Source organism: Danio rerio, chromosome 16, assembly GCF_049306965.1.
Source record: "Danio rerio strain Tuebingen ecotype United States chromosome 16, GRCz12tu, whole genome shotgun sequence".
Taxonomy (NCBI): domain Eukaryota; kingdom Metazoa; phylum Chordata; class Actinopteri; order Cypriniformes; family Danionidae; genus Danio; species Danio rerio.
This window is the reverse complement of record NC_133191.1, coordinates 50,372,146-50,391,203: the sequence shown is the minus strand read 5'-3', so window position 1 is coordinate 50,391,203 and position 19,058 is coordinate 50,372,146. Positions and strand designations below refer to the sequence as shown.

Genomic DNA, 19,058 nt, shown 5'->3' with positions numbered 1-19,058 from the left:
CAAATGCTGGTCGAAAACCTCGCCGTCTGCTGTTTTGGAGGTGTAAAAGGAGAATACTGTTTTTTGTTTACTTAAAAAAATACATTTATTGTTAACGATATATGCAGAACAATTCTAGACTGTAAAACAGAATAGTTTGTTGCAATCGGTTTCCTCAAATAGTTTGAGTTACATTAACTTTTTGGGTTTGGCAGTGTAGAGGTGTACATAAAAAGATGCAGAGCATAACAGAGGTTTATATAACTACATAGACTCAATTGGTAAAACAAAGTAAAAAAAAATCAAATAATTAAATATACACATGTTCAAGGTTCAAATAAACTAGAAATTTCAATAGTTCAGACAAAGCAGGGTGAATCAGCTTTTTCAGCTACTATGCCCCCCGCTTCTGGAATCAAATCAAATCACATCAAATCAAATCAAATCAAATCACTTTTATAGTCAAATCATCAGCACCACGTGTGCTATGATGAGTGAAAAGCTTAGGTGCTGGCTCCAGACAGTACAAAATACAGATAGTGCAAAATACAACGAAAGTGCAAAATACAGACAGTACAAATACAACTGTGCAAAATACAACAGCATACTCCCCATACTTCCCCTCTGTGGGATGTGTTAAGTGTTCATCAGCCTGAAGAAACTTTCCTTAAGCCGGCTAGTGCGTGACTGGATGCTGCGGAACCGTCTGCCTGAGGGTAGCAGAGAGAAAAGTCCATGGCTTGGGTGGCTGGAGTCGCTGATGATTCTCTTTGCTTTCTTCATGCATCGCCTGGTGTAGATGTCCATGGAGGGAGGAAAGCTCACCTCCTACTATGCATCCAGCAGTTCGCACAATCCTATGTAGGCCTTTGCGATTGCTGCTGGTCCTATTTCCATACCGGAATCAGCTTCCAGAAATGATCAGATGTGCTCCACCATTAGGCACACTTAAATCAAGACTGAAAACACATCTGTTTAGCTGTGCCCCTACTGAATGAGCACTGTGCTCCGTCCGACAGATCGTACTATTGTTGTTCTCTTCTTTTTCATTCTTTTATAACCTTTTTTAAAATCATTTTTATTTTTGTTTTTATTTTTCTTATGCTTGTCTCTTTTATTTCTGTTTATGTAAATCACTTTGAATAGTGACTGTATATGAAATGTGCTATACAAATAAACTTGCACTGTCTTGCCTTTCTTACTGTGAGGCGACAGTGCTAACCACTGAGCCACCGTGCCGCCCCACTATTGTTCATAGTCAAATAAATAATGCTAATTTTGTTTTGAAGTCATACTTGCATGTAAATTCAGACCAAACATTCAAGGAATTTGAATTTAGCCACCGTCACAAGCTGTCTCTGTTCAAAAATCAACGAATATAAAACAAACTTTATAATTTAATATTTAATATTTTCTATTTAACAAATTTAATAGAAGATATTTTAGTATATACTGTAATGCTGGAAACCACAGCAACTTTTGACTATCTTATTGATGTCAGTGACTGCCAGTTTCCAACATTCTTCAAAATATAGTTTTTTTTTATTTAGAAAAGGCCTCATAAAAGTTTGTCATCACATGAGGCTCAGTAAATAGAGAGTAAATGTAAAATTTGCATCAGCTGTCCATCAAAGTGCAAAGTTCAGTACGTCTTTTAAGCTCTGAACTCTAATAATCCTTTAATTAGTCAAACTGGTACAAGATAACCAAGAATCCCTGACTGTATAGATGTTCCTCGATCCACAGATAAAGCCAATCAGTTTGTGATAGAAAAGCTGAGCTGGTCAGAGCTGACGTGCAAACTAAAGCATATATGAGAGAAAAGGACTTCAGCAGGTCAAAAAACAAGGGTTTTGGGTTAAAAATAAGAAAAGAAAGAAAGACAATTATGCTTTTTGATTGTCATTATATTTCTTCATTCATAAACCTATATTGTCAAACAAATAGGCTACAGATATCTTTATTATTTATTTCGTTTGGCCAGACTCCATTTACATGCCAAAACATAATTATTCCCCTTAAAAGGATTTCTCATTTACAGATAAACAGGAATCAGAGAGTGAAATTCAATACCTTTAAGACCTTTTTAAAAAAACTTTCTATACATTTTAAGACCCATAACCATTTTTCAGTGGTGAGATAACTTACAGAATGTTTATTAAATATTAATGTAAGAAATTAATCCAAAACTAAAACATTTTTAATATACTGAATAAAAATCTATGAAATGTAGCTAATTTAGCAGGTTTTCATTAATTTCATAAACTACTCATTTTCATAAATATCCTTATATTCGCACATTTAATTCAGGCAAACTTTAGCATACAACCATACACTGTGTAATCAAAAAGATATAAAATTGACCTTTTTAGGGCCTTAAATTTCTTTACATTGATTTATCAACTTTTATTAAGTTTTAAGACCCCGCAGACACCCTGATTTAAATGAAAGATATATCTTTATGTTTAAAGATCCAGATAATATAGCGACAAACAAAATTATAAACGTGTAAAACACATATCTGAATAATAGGTGATTTTCTCTACATTTTATTTCCCAGCAATGTGTTATGGCTGGAAGGGCATCCGCTGCGTAAAACACAACACAGGCTCATTCTGAAAAAGTACCTTTACATACATTTCTGGAGAGCGCCAAATACATCCCAGGAGCTATGTTTTTTCCGCAGTTTTTGTTGTCGCAAATCTACCAGAGGCCGCTGTGTACGCCTTTTGAGATCTCAGATTTCTCTCGCCATTCGTGCCTGCTGTTCTCTCCTAAATCCACCTGAAGCCGCTGTCGACTGACTGTTTGACTGACTGAATGACTGACCGATCGACTGATTCACCTTCCCCCTTCCCTAAACCCAACTAATAGTATTTTAAAAAGCACAGATTGACCAACGCCCACCCACTTTCCTAAACCCAACTGAAAAATTTAAAAAGCAAATCAGAAGAAAAGCCCTCGCCTGATTTTTATCACATTACCACATTCTCACCCATTTATTTACTTGTTTATTTTATTTTTTGGCTTCTGTTTTTCTTATCTGCTTTTTGGAACCGTTCTTCACCAGACTCGAACCCCATCGTCGTGGTCATCTCCTCTCTGTGTCTGAAGTCATACATGGTGAGCTAACTAGACAAACTGGTAACAGCGGAAAAGCCGTCCACACGGAGATAAGCGGTCAGCTGGTAAGTGCAAAAAGGCACGGCATCATACCACCAAGTAGCGTTCGTTTTAAAGACGAAATGCAGCCATATGTACTTTTGGCTACATAATTTGCGATCTCTAGAAACGTATATAGGGCTACGTTTTCAGAATGAGCCAATATTGTTATAATTTGTGCTGGAATAGTTGGCGGTTCTTTCCGCTGTGGCGACCCCTGATAAATAAGAGACTATGCCAATCAAAAACATATAAAGGAAATATCAAATTAAATATTTTTAATGTCCTTACATTTGTAGTATTTTCAATTTTTTTTTGCTCAATTCAGTACTGTATTGTAAGATGTAAAATTTAATTAAAAAAATAAATGTAGTTTAATCAAATATATATATAAATTCATATAATTTCATGTCATTTTCTATAAATTAATTACATAACTTAGTTTTCTCTAACTAAATCCCAACCCCCCCAAAAATCCTGATAAATCAAATAAATCTTATATTAAATATTATATAAATTATTTTAATTTATATTTATAATTCATTCATTCATTCATTTTCTTTTTGCTTAGTCCCTTTATTAATCTGGGGTCGACACAGGGGGATGAACAGCCAACTTATTCAGCACGTTTTTACGCAGTGGATGCCCGCTGCTTTGGACTGCGGGGAACACCGGAGCACCCGGAGGAAACTTACGCGAACGCAGGGAGAACATGCAAACTCCATGCCAACTGACCCAGCCGAGGCTCAAACCAGCCACCTTCTTGCTGAGAGGTGACAGCACTACCTACTGCGCCACCCTTATATTTATAATAATAAATATAATTATATAAATATTACTTATTTGTTCAACTCTCATTGTATTAATACACTAATTTCACCTTCGTTACTAGATGCTGCAGCACAGTAAGTATAAAATAGATCATACCAAAACTCAACAGTAAATCCTAACATGCTTTAACCATCAAGTTTAGATAAGTACGCCCTGTACACATACATACTTTCTAAATTTACAGTATAAATTAAATGATTCCCTATGAAAACAATGGTTTGTAATATTAATATTATTATTATTATTATTATTATTATTGTTATTATTAATTTAATCCTATTGTATTAACACACAAAATTCACCTTCATCATTAGATGCTTTAGCACAGTAAATAAGAATAAAAATATATAAATCATACCAATACATGGTGGTAAATACTAATACATGCTGAAACTGTCAATATTTGATAAGTATTCACTATACACATAAAAACTTACTGAATATAGTCTAAAATAAAAGATTCCTCATGAAACATGGGTTGTATTATTATTATTTTATTTATTTGACGCTGCAGCACAGTAAATAAGTATAAAAATATATAAATCATACCAACACTTAACAGTAAATCCTAATACATGCTGAAACCATCAAGATTACACAAGTACACACACTACACATACATACTTACCTCATTTACAGAATAAAACAAATGATTCCCCATGAAAACAATGCTTTGGATTATTATTATTTGATTTATTTGATGCTGAATAAGTATCCTCATATAAAACTGATGTCATAAGGTTTATTGTAACAGCCCAATGCATCGTTTGAGCTCAAAGACTAAAAGAGATTACTGCTGAACTTTGATTGAATCACTTCAGCGTCAGCCTATAGAGGTTCAGTGTGTGTAGATGATTTCATCAGGCCAGATCACCCTTTGAACTTCTGCTGGGACTATAAAAACTCAGGACTCTTTGGAAAAAGCACCATCAGGTCTAACAATCTCTGGACGCAAGGTAAGATTACAGCTATGTTAAACCTTTATGGTCATGTTAAGCTCTGCTATTGATTCTAATTGAAAATAGAGGCTTACAAGAGGAAATTTTGACCAGAAACTGATAGAAATGATTGTTTTTGTGTTTTCAGGCAACTCTTGCTCAACCCGCAATCATGAAATTCTCCCTCATCGCCGTCATTGTTGTTGCTCTGGCCATCGGTGAGTCTTTAAACCACATTTTGTCTCTCTAGATGATGTACATTGTGGGTTAAAGAAATGTAAACTAGAGAGAAGCATAGTGGGTATTTTGTTTTTTATGGTTTTGTCTGTCTAGATCAGTGTTTCTCAACCACGTTCCTGGAGGATCACCAACACTGCGAATGTTTTAGATGTCGCTTTTATCTGTCACACTCATTACAGGTCCTTTGGGCTCTGCTAATGAGCTGATGACCTGAATTAGGTGTGTTTGGTTAAGGAGACATGAAAAATGTGCAGTGCTGGTGGTCCTCCAGGAACGTGGTTGAGAAACACTGCTCTAAATGATGCAATTTGTGGGTTAAAGAGAATTTCTAAGTGAAAGCTTCTTCTAAAATGAGTATTTTTCTCAGGCTCTTGCATGTAGGTTTAGCAATTTTACCAATATAACAAAGAATATGTTATTTTCACTGCATTTAAAAGTAAATAAACTAAACATAAACTGAGAAAATTGCTAATTTTAGAAGAAATTTTAAAATAGAGGACTTAGAGGATTTGCATCTGAACTCTTCAGATATAAACTAGAGATTAGCACACACTCAAAAATGGCTTATGTAAACTACTTATTTTAAATGAGCTGAAACAACACAATTCTGCAGGTTTTGTGGGGGATAACTTAATTGTTTTAGGTTCAATTCACTTAAAATTGTAAACACTAATAAGTGAACTTAACTCCTTCATGTTCAGGGTATATGCAGGAATCCTAAAGGTAATTTTAATACCCTTTTAAGACTTTTTAAAGACCTTCTCAGAATATTTTAACCTCATCGCCACTTCACGTTCTAATCAGTAACAAACCTTCAAGTTAATAAACAGTAGTTGTTAAATACATCAATGGAGCACAACCATGCAACAGTTCTCTGATAAGTTCGGCAGAAACAAAGCTTTAAAATAATAAATAACGTTGTTGTTTTCAGTGACAGGCTTCAGCCACTGTTTAAGCTAGTCTTTTTCCAACCAGGAGTACGCAAACTTAAATTTTCTCATTTTGCTTTCTGTTTAGCTTTCGTTTCGTGAAAATAATTATACTTATGCCTTTTTGGAGTCCAACACTTTAGACAACGCTTATACAAAATTTTAGACCTTGTAAACATGCAATTAAGACTTTTTAATAACTTTTAAGGGCCTTAATTTTCTCACAATGGATTCATCAACTGTTTATACTTTTTAAGACCCCGCAGACACCCTGATGTTGTCTCAACACAAATCCATTGTGTGTATTTTTAGTGTACAATGTAGAAAATTGCAGGGTTCCACACAATTCATACATTTTATCCCAACACAAAATGATTAAGTTAACTTAACAAATTTAAATTGGTTAAACAGAAAACAATTAAGCTGTCCCAAATAAATCTCAAGAATTGTGTTGTTTAGCTCGTTTTAGAAGTATTTTGAACACGCAGCAAATAATAAATACACTACATAAGAATTATAATTTACACTACACTGTAAAAGATTAGTTACTTAAAACAAGTAAACCAACTGCCTTAAAAGCAACAAGTTGACTTTACAAAATTAAAGTAAACTCATTGTAACTTGGAACTGTTAGGTTGACTTAATTTTTATAACTCTGCCAACTGTACTCACTTTTTAAAATAAAAGTAAACTAATACTTTTTTTCAATACACCTTTATTATATTTGTTTTCCCCCAACTTTTCTGTATTAGCAAAATAACACAGTAAAATACTTTTAAAAAGTAAGGATAATTAGCATAATTATTAAAATGAAGTCAACTTAACAGTTCCAAGTTACAATGGGTTTACTTTTGAAAAGTCAATTTGTTTTAAGGCAGTTGGTTTATTCGCTTTAAGTAACTAATCACTTTTTAGAGGGAGTATTTTATCTATACTCTGTAAAGTACTTAACATAACAAAGTTGCCTGTGTAAAGTCCAGTAAAAGCCAGAGAGTCTCTCACCTGATTTGGCTTGATGTACTGTATTGATCAAACATTTCTGTTCATGTTCAGGCTCTGAGTCAGCATCTCTGGTCAAGAGAGACGCTCCTGCTGAGCTGGACAAGATCGCCAAGTACTTCCAGGATTTAGTGGACAATCTGAAGAACGTTGAGGGTGCTGAGCTGGCCAACAAGGCCAAGTAAGTCCATCATCTCAACTTTGAAACTAAATGATCGACATAGTTATGATTCATTTCAATTGATTTGATTCATTAATTCTCTTGTTTTTGTTTGTTCATGGCACAGTGCTTACCTGGAGCAGAGCAGAGCTCAGTTTCAGCCCATGGTTGAGAAGCTCCAGGAGCAGCTGAAGCCCTTCTCCGGCAACATTGAAGAGCAGATCAAGCCTCTGGCTGCCTCCGTCCAGTCTCAGGTTGCGCCGCTGGCCGGTATGGTCCAGACCCACGTTGAGGACATGATCAAATTTGTTGCTGACCAGGCCAAAGCCATGCTGCCACCTCAGTAAACCCACAGGAATCTCCAATACACAGTTCTCTTGCATTTTGTCACAGTATTTTTATTTGTATGCTGATGGTTTTGTTTAAATAAAAAAATGATTAAAAAGTGATAACTTTGCAATGCTTTTTAAAAATGTATTACGCTCTGTTACAAAAAGGATATATATTTCTGGCAACTACCTCATTACCATTCACTTTGCAAATATATTTTATATTTATTTATATAAAAATACACTGCCTGACAAAAGTCTTGTCCACTCTCAAAGTTTTAGGAACAACAAATGATAACTTGACTTCTAGTTGATCAGTTCATTTTAAAAGTGGCTTATATGAAAGGCAAAGGACTCTAGATTACGCTTATTTCACCAAAATAATATATGATCATGCCTTGATTTTTAATGACTTCATTATGACAGTAAGATCTGACTTTGCTTAGACAAAAGTCTTGTCACGTAACAGAAATAATGTACATTATAGAATATAAAGTGATGCTGCAGTGGAAAAAGAATGAATATTGTGTATGACTCCCATGAGCTTGGAGGACTGAATCCATACATCTCTGCAAGACTCAAATAACTAATTAATAAAGTCATCTGGAATGGCAAAGAAAGCGTTCTTGCAGGACTCCCAGAGTTCATCAACATTCTTTGGATTCACCTTCAATGCCTCCTCCATCTTGCCCCAGACATGCTCAATAATGTTCATGTCTGGTGACAGGGCTGGTCAATCCTGGAGCACCCTGACCTTCTTTGCTTTCAGGATCTTTGATGTGGAGGCTGAAGTATGAGAAGGAGCGCTATCCTGCTGAAGAATTTGCCTTCTCCTGTGGTTTGTAATGTAACGGGCAGCACAAATGTCTTGATATCTCAGGCTGTTGATGTTGCCATCCACTCTGCAGATCTCCCACACACCCCCATACTGAATGTTACCCCAAACCATGATTTTTCCTTCACCAAACTTCATTGGTTTCTGTGAGAATCTTGGGTCCATGTTGGTTCCAATACGTATTCTGCAGTATGTGTGATGATTGGGATGCAGTTCAACAAATGATTTGTCAGAAAAATCTACTTTCTGCCACTTTACCAAATGATCAACTAGAAGTCAAGTTATTATGTTGCTCTTACAACTGGAATCGACAATAATTTTGTCAGGTTGTGTATACAGTATAAGCTTATAAATGAAGAAATGTTGAGTAATGACAAAGAGTTTTAGAAATACTAAACACAATGTTGTAGTTATATGGGAATTGATATTAAAAGTACAACGTGTACGTTTTTTTTTTTTTTTTTAATGTTCACATGCTAAGCTGCTTTCTGCAATTGTTTAAGGATTTACTAATCATTTATTTATGGGGGAAATGACTAGTATTAATAAACGAAAATGAAAGGTTTTTAGATTTTTAGACAACTACCCCCTTTTTGCCATTCACTACGTAAAAAAGAGAGTTTTATAAATGCTAAATACTTAATATTTAATGTACGTCAGTTTTATGATAATCTATACTACTAAAAGTGCTGATCTTATTTTAGACCTATCTACTACTGTAATAACTATTAATATGCAGCTAGTTTGTAGTTTATTGAGCTAAAAGTCCTAGGTAATGGCTTGTTAGTGACATGAACTGTACATTAAAATAAAGTGGGACCAAATAATATACTAAAAAACAGCACAACAAAATTTAGGGTGAATAGAATTTATTGTAAATGTGTGTTTTCATGTAAGAAAAATACAAATTATTACACTGTAAAACCCAATAGGTTAATGTTACTCAAACCATTTGAGGAAACTGATTGCAACAAACCATTTAAGTTCAAAAACTAATCCTAATGAGTACTGTGAACTTTATTAATTCAAGTAAACTAACAATTTGACCACAGTAAAACTGAGTACTGTAAAACCCAATAAGTTAAGGTAACTCAAACCATTTGAGTTAAAAAACGAATCTATATGAATACTGTGAACTTACGCCATTTAAGCTGAAGTAATGAACTATTTAATTAACTCATTAGCTTCAACACTGAGTTCAAAACTCTTTTCAAATTAGTCGAAAATTTTTTAGTCAATTTTGAGTTAACTACTCTCATTTCATTTGATCAAGATGACTGTTGGATTTTACATTGTATGGTTAGGTAAATAGCTGCAGCAAAATAACAAAATGGCATGAAAACATGCAAACAGTAAAAATATTTTCAGTAAAACCAGTGTGTTTATGATGTATTGCAATGATTTGATATAAAAAACATCCCATTTATCAAGCAGCATGTATGCTAGCCTGAGATCAGCCAATTGGCTCTTAAGTTATAACAACAACATGGACTTTAGTCAGGATGTCGTATTTACATTTTGACAAGAATGGAAATGAGTAAAGGATAAAAGTACAGTGTGTTCAGTGGATTTAGACTGTAGATTAACAACCTTCGGAAGATAAAACTCTATAAACAATTGATATCTGTTTAAGAAAATGACATGGTCTGCAATTTGCATTATACTTTTAAATGTTGTTCAAACTCAAAGCTTAAACCAATATGGACAAACCCAACCATTGGGTTAAAAAGTTTAATTTAAATTTAATTGAAAAATATTTAAACAAAGAAATAACTTAACATTGGATTTGTCCATATTTGATAAAACATTGGGTTAGCAGAACCCAGCATTTGTTTCTGCGCTAATCAACAAGTGCAATATTTTCTGGTTAATGAAACATTCTAAAGATGAGCTTCTCCTCTCTGAAGTCCTTGAAAATTTAATTCATTCATTCATTACATCAAACCACTTCATCCAATACAAAAACACTGGCACCATTCCAGCCCCGATTGTGCTACAGACACATAAAATGGTTAGAGAGAGAGAGAGAGAGAGAGAGTTTATTCAACCCAGGCTCATTCTGAAAATGTACCTCTACATACATTTCTGGAGAGTGCTAAATACATCCCAGGAGCTGTTTTTTTGCAGTTTTTATTTTCGTGAATCCAGCAGAGGCCGCTGTCTATGCTTTTATAGATCTCAAATCTCTCTTGCAAGTGCCATTCATGCCTGCTGTTCTCTTGTAAATCCACCAGAGGCCGCTGTCGACCAACTGACTGACTGACCAACCAATCGACTGACCCACCCTCCTCTTTTCAAAAACCCAACCAATAGTGTTTTCAAATGCACCAATGGACCCAGCCACCCACTTCCCTAAACCCAACCGACAGTTTTAAAAAAGAATCCAGAAAAAGAAAAGCCCTTGCCTGATTTTTACAGATTTTCCCGTCATCTCTGCATCTCAAGTCCATTAACGTACATGGCGAGCTAACTGGACAAACTAGTAACAGCGGGATAGCCGTCCATACGGAGGTAAGCAGTCAGCAGGTAAGCGCGACAAGAAATGGTGTCATAAATATAAATATTATATATATATATATATATATATATATATATATATATATATATATATATATATATATATATATATATATATATAATATATATATATATATATATATATATATATATAATATATATATATTATATATATATATATATATAATGCTCATAAATCACTTTTCACAAAGCACAGTCAAATTTTGTACAATTAAATTGCATTTGAACTGCTACAATTCTTCTGTTTATGCACAATTTATGTTGCTGTTTGTTCAAATTGCTTATTTAAAGTGAGGTGAAAATCCACAGATCTTGTTTTTGTTTCTGACAACTTAATTGTTGTTTTCAATCCACCTACATTTGGAAAAAATGAATAAGCTAACATAATAACCCTTCATGTTGTCCCAACACAAATCGATTGTGTGTTTTCCAGCATTTTTTACAGGACTGGTCTAAATTCAAAATAATTGTTGTAATTGCGATACACTAATCGAAACTAGTTTCATTGTAAACTAATGTGCTTAGATTTTCTTTGACAGAGCAACCCAGCATCTAATCATTCTTATATTCTAATGACAAATAGTAAAACTCAAGAACCAAGCAGTGCCAGTATCACTTTACTTAAAAGTACTGGATTAAAACATTATGTACAAGAGCAGTTTAAAAAATCCCATAGGAAAAGCTAAAATACTAACTTAACTAAACTAGGAAAGTAAACACACCTAAAATCTCCATCAAATCAATACAGAATTCAACAGGCAAAGATGCATTGATTATTCATTCATTTTCCTTCGGCTTAGTCTCTATTTCAGAGGTCACCACAGCGGAATGAACCCTAACTATTCCAGCCTTTTTATTACGCAGCAGATGCCCTTCCAGTACTGGGAAACACCCATACACACTCACATTCACTCACACACACTCATGCACTAAAGCCAATTTAATTTTATTCAACTCACCTATATATAGTTCAAGTGTTTGAACTAGGGGGAACCCACGTCAACACGGGGTGAACATGCAAACTCCACACAGAAAAGCCAAATGGCAAAAGTGTGATATATTCAGTAGTGTCGTCATTCCAATTGATGACATCATCTGGTGACTGAAGCATCCTTAAAAAAAATGCACTAATTATGCACAAAGACGTGATAACTCCTGACCTTTGATTCAATCGTTTCAGTGTCAGGTAAAGCATAAAGGTTGAGCGTGGATGATTTCATCAGCACTGGTCACCCTTTGAGCGGGGGCAATCTCAGAGTCCCGGGATTATAAAAGCAGAGGGTCTTTGGAGGACACACCATCACATCACATCACGCCTATATCGTCACATTGACACAAGGTAAGGACACAGCTAATATTATGTGCCTTTGCACCTACAAATGCCTAAGATTATTATGGCTTTTTTTTTTTTTTTTGGATTAGGCTTTATTTTGATGCCATTTTTAAATACTTGTGAAATTTAGTTCAGTTTTAGATAGTGTTGTTAACACAATTCTATTTTCGTTTTTAGTTTCAGTTTTAGTAATTCTACACTGTAAAAATATCCATAAATTAGCAGTTTTCCATATTTTGTGATTCATGTTTTTATTTTTCCATTTATTTGTGCTTGTGAATTGCATTATGGGATCTTGATCATTCTTCCAACAACTTTTAACCATGAAAAGTTGGAAAAATTGACTTTTTTATTAATAGTCTAAAGCAGTGGTTCACAAACTGTGGTTCGTGTATCACTAGTGGAACGGGGGCTTACATTTAGTGGTACATGGAGGAATCGCTGAGCAATGAAAGAAAAAATTATTCCTATTTTAATCATTTGATGTATACGATAATGATAGTGGCTGTTCACATATCGTGTCATTTCCACGGGTGAGTTTGGTATTTATAATGAAGGCGCAAGCAGCAAGATGCACTTTCTTATTCCAGGTGTACCCAGTTGAAAAAATCTTAACTTTTCAGAATGCCACACTTAACAAGAACTGACCGATCAGCTTCATATCTTCATATAATTTCGTTGGACTAATTATTACAGACAAACACAGAACACCCAAACACTGCAGTGCTTTTAAATTTTCTCCATAAATAAAACTTGTATCAGAGTGCAGCAATCTTTTGTCAGCTTGACAACCTCTGAGAAAAACAGGTTTCCTAAATAGCAAATGCATTCATTAAGAGAATAAGCACAACCCCGTTAGACCATGCGTCAGGATGCAAACCGTATTTTTCCATCCTAAAAATAGCTAAAGTGGATTCTGACACACCCTTAATTCTTTTGCGCCATGCGCTTTATACTTTGCACATAGATTGTTAAAATAGAGCCCTAAATGCCAATAAGTGACTTTGTTAAACAGTAGAGTTTCAACATTAAACATCGACACAGCAGAAATCAACATCCCATAATGCAATTCACAAACGTAAATAAAACAGAAAATACTTGTGAATCACAAACAATGATGAAACTGTTAATTAACAGCTATATTTTTTACATAGCAGTTTAGCAGAGTTTATTATTGAATTATTTTTTTTTTAAAAAGTGTGAATAGTATTCAATTTTCCCACAACATACACATTGAACAACATATTAACACAGTACATAGCTACAAACATACATGCCATGAAGAAAGAAATAATAATATAATAAAATAATAATAAAATAAATTCAAGTGAGCAGTTAATGTAGGTTAGAAAAGGCTGCCAAACCTCATAAATTTTTTTGTAGAGCCTCGGATGGTGTATTTAAGGTGCTTGAGTTCAAGATGCGAGTTAACACATCCAGTGTCAACCAAAGTTTAGTGTAAGCACAGCTTACATTAATTCTTGTTCAAACCTCTTAGTAATGCAAAATAAACTAATTGCAATAAACAAAAATTATGGAAAATTCAGACAATTGTCTTCATATTAAAGAGATAATGCTGTGTATGCAAATGCCTATAGCTTACTTTTTTTGGCAAATCAAAAAATGTGTGTAAAAGCGCATCTACAGGAACTTTCCCTAACAGTCGCAGGCTCGATTTTCTCCTGCAGAATGAGTGATTTTTAACACTGAAAATGATAAATATCAGTTTTTGCTAATATTATTTATTTATTTATTTTTTTTAATAACTGTTGCTAGTTTAATTTAGTTTTAAAAGTTTATAGTGAACATTTGATTTTATTCGGTTCATTTTGGCTACAATAATATATACATTTTTAAGTGGTTTTGAGTTCAATATATACATATATATATATATACATATATATATATATATATATATATATATATATATATATATATATATATATATATATATATATTGACTGCATACAGAACAAACCACTGTTATACAGTGACTTGCCTAATTACCCTAAATTGACTAGTTAACCCAATTAACCTAGTGAAGCCTTTAAACAGGATAACGCTCCTTGTCATACTTCAGTTTCCACATCAAAGTTCCTGAAAGCAAAGGACAAGGTGCTTCAGGATTGGCCAGCCCAGTCACCAGACATGAACATTGTTGAGATGTTGAGATGCAGAGATGTATAGATGCAGTCCTCCAAGCTCATGGGAGTCATACACAATATAAATTATTTTTCCACTGCTCCATGACTTTATATTCTATACTGTACACTGTACTGCAAAGTCAGAGATTGCTGTCCTAATCTAAAAATCAAGGCATGATCATATTTTATTTTGGTGAAATAAGCGTAATCTAGAGTCCTTTGCCTTTCAAATACTGTAAGCCATTTCAGATACCAAATGATAAACTAGAAGTAAAGTTGTGATTTGTTGTTCCTAAAATTTGGATACACAGCAAGACTTTTGTCAGGAAGTGTATGTCAAACTCTGCTGTTGTTTGGTAATGGAAAACTATGAGTAAAAGTCTGACCAGAAACTGATATTAATGATTGTCTTTGTGTTTTCAGGCAACCCTGGCTCATCCCACAATCATGAAACTCTCCCTCATCACCATCCTTGTTGTTGCTCTGGCCATCCGTGAGTCTTTAAACCATGTTTTGTCTGTCTAGATGATGTATTTTGCGGGTTAAAGAGATATAATCTAGAGATTAGCACAGTGGGTATTTTATTTTTACTCTGTAAAGTACTTAACATAACAAAGTGCCCTGTGGAAAAGTCCAGTAAAAGCCGGAGAGTCTCTCACCTGATTTAGCTTGATGTAATACTGTATTGATCAAACATTTCTGTTCATGTTCAGGCTCTGAGTCAGCATCTCTGGTCAAGAGAGACGCTTCTGCTGAGCTGGACAAGATCGCCAAGTACTTCCAGGATTTTGTGGACAATCTGAAGAACGTTGAGGGTCCAGAGCTGGCCAACAAAGCCAAGTAAGTCCATCATCATTCATCATCATTGTCGTCGTCTTCGCGCAATAAATCTGCAATCTAAACAGATATGAAGAAGACATTTATGCAACGCAAAAACAAAGTTTTCATCAGTATTTTGTCTTGTTTTCCAGTATGAAAATCTAAACAATCATAAAGGGATAGTTCACATCTAAATAACTGCAGATCAACTTGTTTATAAATAATTTTAACTGTTGAAAGCAATTAGTCTCTAGTTCATTAGTTAAAGTTAGTAGTAACTAACAATGTAATGGTAACTAATAACATTAACTCTTCTGAATTTGATTGTAATGGAACAATGTGCACCTTATATAAAGCTGCTTTCAGACTATAATTACTGTGAAAAGTGCTAGACAAATAAACATTGGGTGAAATATAGACAAACACAACAATTGCAATAAAAAGTGTCTTTTAAATTTAAGTGAAAACAAAATTAACCCAATGGTTGGATTTGCCCATATTTGACCCAATATACTTGACCTAACCTCTGATGTGGAAAGATGGAAAAATCACTATGAAAGTTAATAGATGCCATTATTTGGTGATTACCAGCCTACTTTTAAAAAAAATGCAGTAGACAGAGTAATATACTGAGTTGTCATAACTCAAAGTTGGGTCAAATATGGGCAAACCTAACAATTGCTTTAAAAGTCTGATACAAATTTAATAAAAAGAATTACCCCAAATGCTAGGTTTTTCCATATTTGACCCAACATTTTTAGAGTGTAACCTCTGATGTCTAAAGTAGGTAAAATTAAATAAATAAATGACTATGAAAGTAAACGGATGCCATCAACTCACGGATTCCCACTCACAGATTTTACTTCAGAAAAGCATACAGTTGACAGTATAATATGCTGGGTTTGAACAAACCCAACAATTGGGTTAAAAAGTGTCATTTAATTAATTTAACTGTTGGGTTTATCCATTTTTGACCCAAAGCAATTTTAAGAGTGTAACCTCTTATGTAAAAAGATAGAGAAAATCACGATGAAAGTAAACGGATGCCATCAAATCGCTGATTATCAGCATACTTCAGAAAAGTATACAGCTGGCAGTATATGCTGGGTTGTCATAACTCAATAATTAAAAGTGTCATTTAAATTTAAGTAAAAAAAAATTAAGTTGGGTTAGTACAACCCAACAGTTTTAGAGTCAAACCTCTGATGTTTTAAGTAAGGAAAAAAAAAACACTATGATTGTCATGGATGCCATCAATTGACAGAAAAAAAGAAACAACCAGGTTTGAAATGAGTAAAGGATGAGTAAATGCTGACAGAGTTCTCAATTTTGGTTATTAAGTTATTAAAACAAGAAAAAAATATTTCATGTGTTATAAACAGACTCAAATTTGATTACTTTTTATTCAAATAAAATGTCATTTAGTGTATTGAGTAACTGCATCTTGATTTAAAATGGCCTTATGAGGCTTTTTAAGAAATTATCCTCCACCTAATGCATAATACAGGTTTTTGAGAATGTAAAAAGGTCTGAAAGGTTTCAACGATTGAATTGTTTTAAAGTGGCTACCTGCGAAAAAAATGTCTACTTTTGACATTCCAACATCATTAAAGATGAGATTAGATGAATTTTGTTTTTCATTAAAAAAAACAAGACTTTTATTATGAAATTCAGAAACATTTCTAGGTGTTTGGACAGTTTTCTGTAAGCATTCAATCCCTACAGACTGACTCACCTGACTAATCAGAACAGAGCAGGCTCTAAGGAAGGCGGGGTTTAGAGAGACTTTATCCTTGAATCAACCATTTCAGACAGTGAAAGAAAAGACTCGAGGTTTCAGTAAATATTATGAAAAAATAATATTTACCTTAAATGAATGTTTATCATTAGGAAGACTCTCATAAAACAAAATGAGCGACTTCACAATATAGCATAATATGGGCACTTTAAAACCTATATATTTATCCTTTTTTGGGGGGAGTGTACTCAATAAATATCATTACCATCTTCTTTAAAGTTCTTTATAGCTCACATACAGTTGAAATCAGAATTATTAGCCCCATATTGACCTTAAAATTATTATACAAAAAAAAATCAATAAATAAAAAGCTTTTATTTCAGCCGAAATAAAATAGCCAAAAAATATTATAGGAAATACTGTGAAAAATTCCTGGCTCTGTTAAACATCATTTGGGAAATATTTGAAAAAGAAAACAAGATTCACAGGAGGGCTAATCATTTTGACCTTAACTGTAACTCTGCGTATTGTCTTTGTGATGCAGTGCTTACCTGGAGGAGAGCAGAGCCCAGTTTCAGCCCATGGTTGAGAAGCTCCAGGAGCAGCTGAAGCCCTTTTCCAACATTGAGGACCAGATTAAACCTATTGCCGCCTCCGTCCAGGCTCAGGTCGCCCCGCTGGCTGACATTGTCCAGACCCACATCGAGGACGTCCTCAAATTTGTGGCTGACAAAACTAAAACCATCCTGCCTCCCCAGTAAACCCAAAGCAATCACCATTCCTTAGTTCACATGCATTGCTTTTGTGTCATTATGTATATTTAAGAGAAGTAAATAATAATTTAAAGGTCACAGCACAATCTTGCCTTCCTTTTTTACAAAATATGATTGTTTTTTTTTATCTCACTAGTATTAAATAAAGAAGCCATTTTGTTTTTCTTGTGCTACTGCTGAAATAAGGGAAACATCTAAGAAAAAAAATCCTGATATTTTGGAGTTGATTGTGAAAAATACAAATACAAATATTTAAAATTATTAATACATAACCTAAAACACTGCATAACAGATAAAATATGAATATTGTTTTTAATTCTCTAGATATGAGTATCCAATAAAATGTTTATAACAGGAATGTTTATGTAAATAAATCTACATCAAAAAGGTATTTATTGATTTACCTAGTCCTAATATGCTACTGTATGAAATAAAGAAACAACATTAAATTGAAGGTACAATGTGTTAAGAATAATTTATAGAGATAAACTATTATAATTTCAAAAGTATAAATGTAGAAACTTTAACTTATAATAGTGTAAAATTGTGGGACGTTTAAGTTTTGTGCCATATCTAAAAAATTAGACATTAAAAAGACACAACAACAGATATTTAGACACACAAATGTAAAAAAAATTAACAGAACCATTGAAAAACACATTATAAAAGATCAGTTTTTATACAGAAAAATATATTTCAGTTCACAAATGTGATGATTTTAAAAGGAAATATTGAAAAGCGCATTATACATGACCAATTTTTATGCAAAAAATCTATTTAAACTAACAAATCTGATGATTTTTAACATAATTATTAAAACCTTATAAAAATTATTAACCTTATAAAAGAACAGTTTTTATATAAACAAGCTATTTAAACACAAAAATTTGATTATTATAAATAGAAATATTGAAAAACACATTATGAAAGATCAGTTTTTACAGTTAGAAAAGCTATTTAAACACAAATCTTATGATTTTTAATAGAAACATTGAAAAACACATTATAAATGAACAGTTTATATACAGAAAAAGCTATTTAAACACACAAATTTAATGATTATTGACAGAAACATTGAAAAAAAACATTATAAATTAACAGTTTTCAAATAAAGAAAAGCTATTTAAACACACACAATTGATTATTTTAAGTAAAAATATTGAAAAACACCTTTAAAAAGATCAGTTTTTATACAAAAAAGCTATTTAAACACACAAATTCAACAATTTTTAGCAGAACTATAAAAAACAAAAGATAAAAATTCAGTTTTTATATAGAAAAAGCTACACACACAAATTTGATTATTTAAAA

General features: G+C 33.3%; 2 protein-coding genes across 2 annotated transcripts; both read left to right on the top strand.

Annotated features, from left to right (window-relative positions):
- Positions 1–4,897: 4,897 nt before the first annotated feature.
- afp4 (antifreeze protein type IV) lies at positions 4,898–7,687 on the top strand. The gene is made up of 4 exons (NM_001045488.2): positions 4,898–4,928; positions 5,059–5,128; positions 7,133–7,259; positions 7,366–7,687. Exons 2-4 carry the CDS (start codon positions 5,083–5,085, stop codon positions 7,583–7,585), a joined length of 393 nt encoding a protein of 130 aa, NP_001038953.1. The 5' UTR covers positions 4,898–4,928; positions 5,059–5,082; the 3' UTR covers positions 7,586–7,687.
- Positions 7,688–12,203: 4,516 nt separating this feature from the next.
- Positions 12,204–18,105, top strand: LOC568656 (type-4 ice-structuring protein LS-12). Its single transcript, NM_001386349.1, has 4 exons — positions 12,204–12,279; positions 14,841–14,910; positions 15,131–15,257; positions 17,519–18,105. Exons 2-4 carry the CDS (start codon positions 14,865–14,867, stop codon positions 17,733–17,735), a joined length of 390 nt encoding a protein of 129 aa, NP_001373278.1. The 5' UTR covers positions 12,204–12,279; positions 14,841–14,864; the 3' UTR covers positions 17,736–18,105.
- Positions 18,106–19,058: the final 953 nt, after the last annotated feature.

What these genes read in the sequence shown, in the direction of transcription:
- afp4 (NM_001045488.2), top strand. Translation starts at nt 5,083, where the DNA reads ATGAAATTCTCCCTCATCGCCGTCATTGTTGTTGCTCTGGCCATCG. An exon ending in TGTTGTTGCTCTGGCCATCG is followed by an intron (nt 5,129 to 7,132) that starts GTGAGTCTTTAA and finishes GTTCATGTTCAG; the next exon opens with GCTCTGAGTCAGCATCTCTG. An exon ending in GAGCTGGCCAACAAGGCCAA is followed by an intron (nt 7,260 to 7,365) that starts GTAAGTCCATCA and finishes TTCATGGCACAG; the next exon opens with TGCTTACCTGGAGCAGAGCA.
- LOC568656 (NM_001386349.1), top strand. Translation starts at nt 14,865, where the DNA reads ATGAAACTCTCCCTCATCACCATCCTTGTTGTTGCTCTGGCCATCC. An exon ending in TGTTGTTGCTCTGGCCATCC is followed by an intron (nt 14,911 to 15,130) that starts GTGAGTCTTTAA and finishes GTTCATGTTCAG; the next exon opens with GCTCTGAGTCAGCATCTCTG. An exon ending in GAGCTGGCCAACAAAGCCAA is followed by an intron (nt 15,258 to 17,518) that starts GTAAGTCCATCA and finishes TTTGTGATGCAG; the next exon opens with TGCTTACCTGGAGGAGAGCA.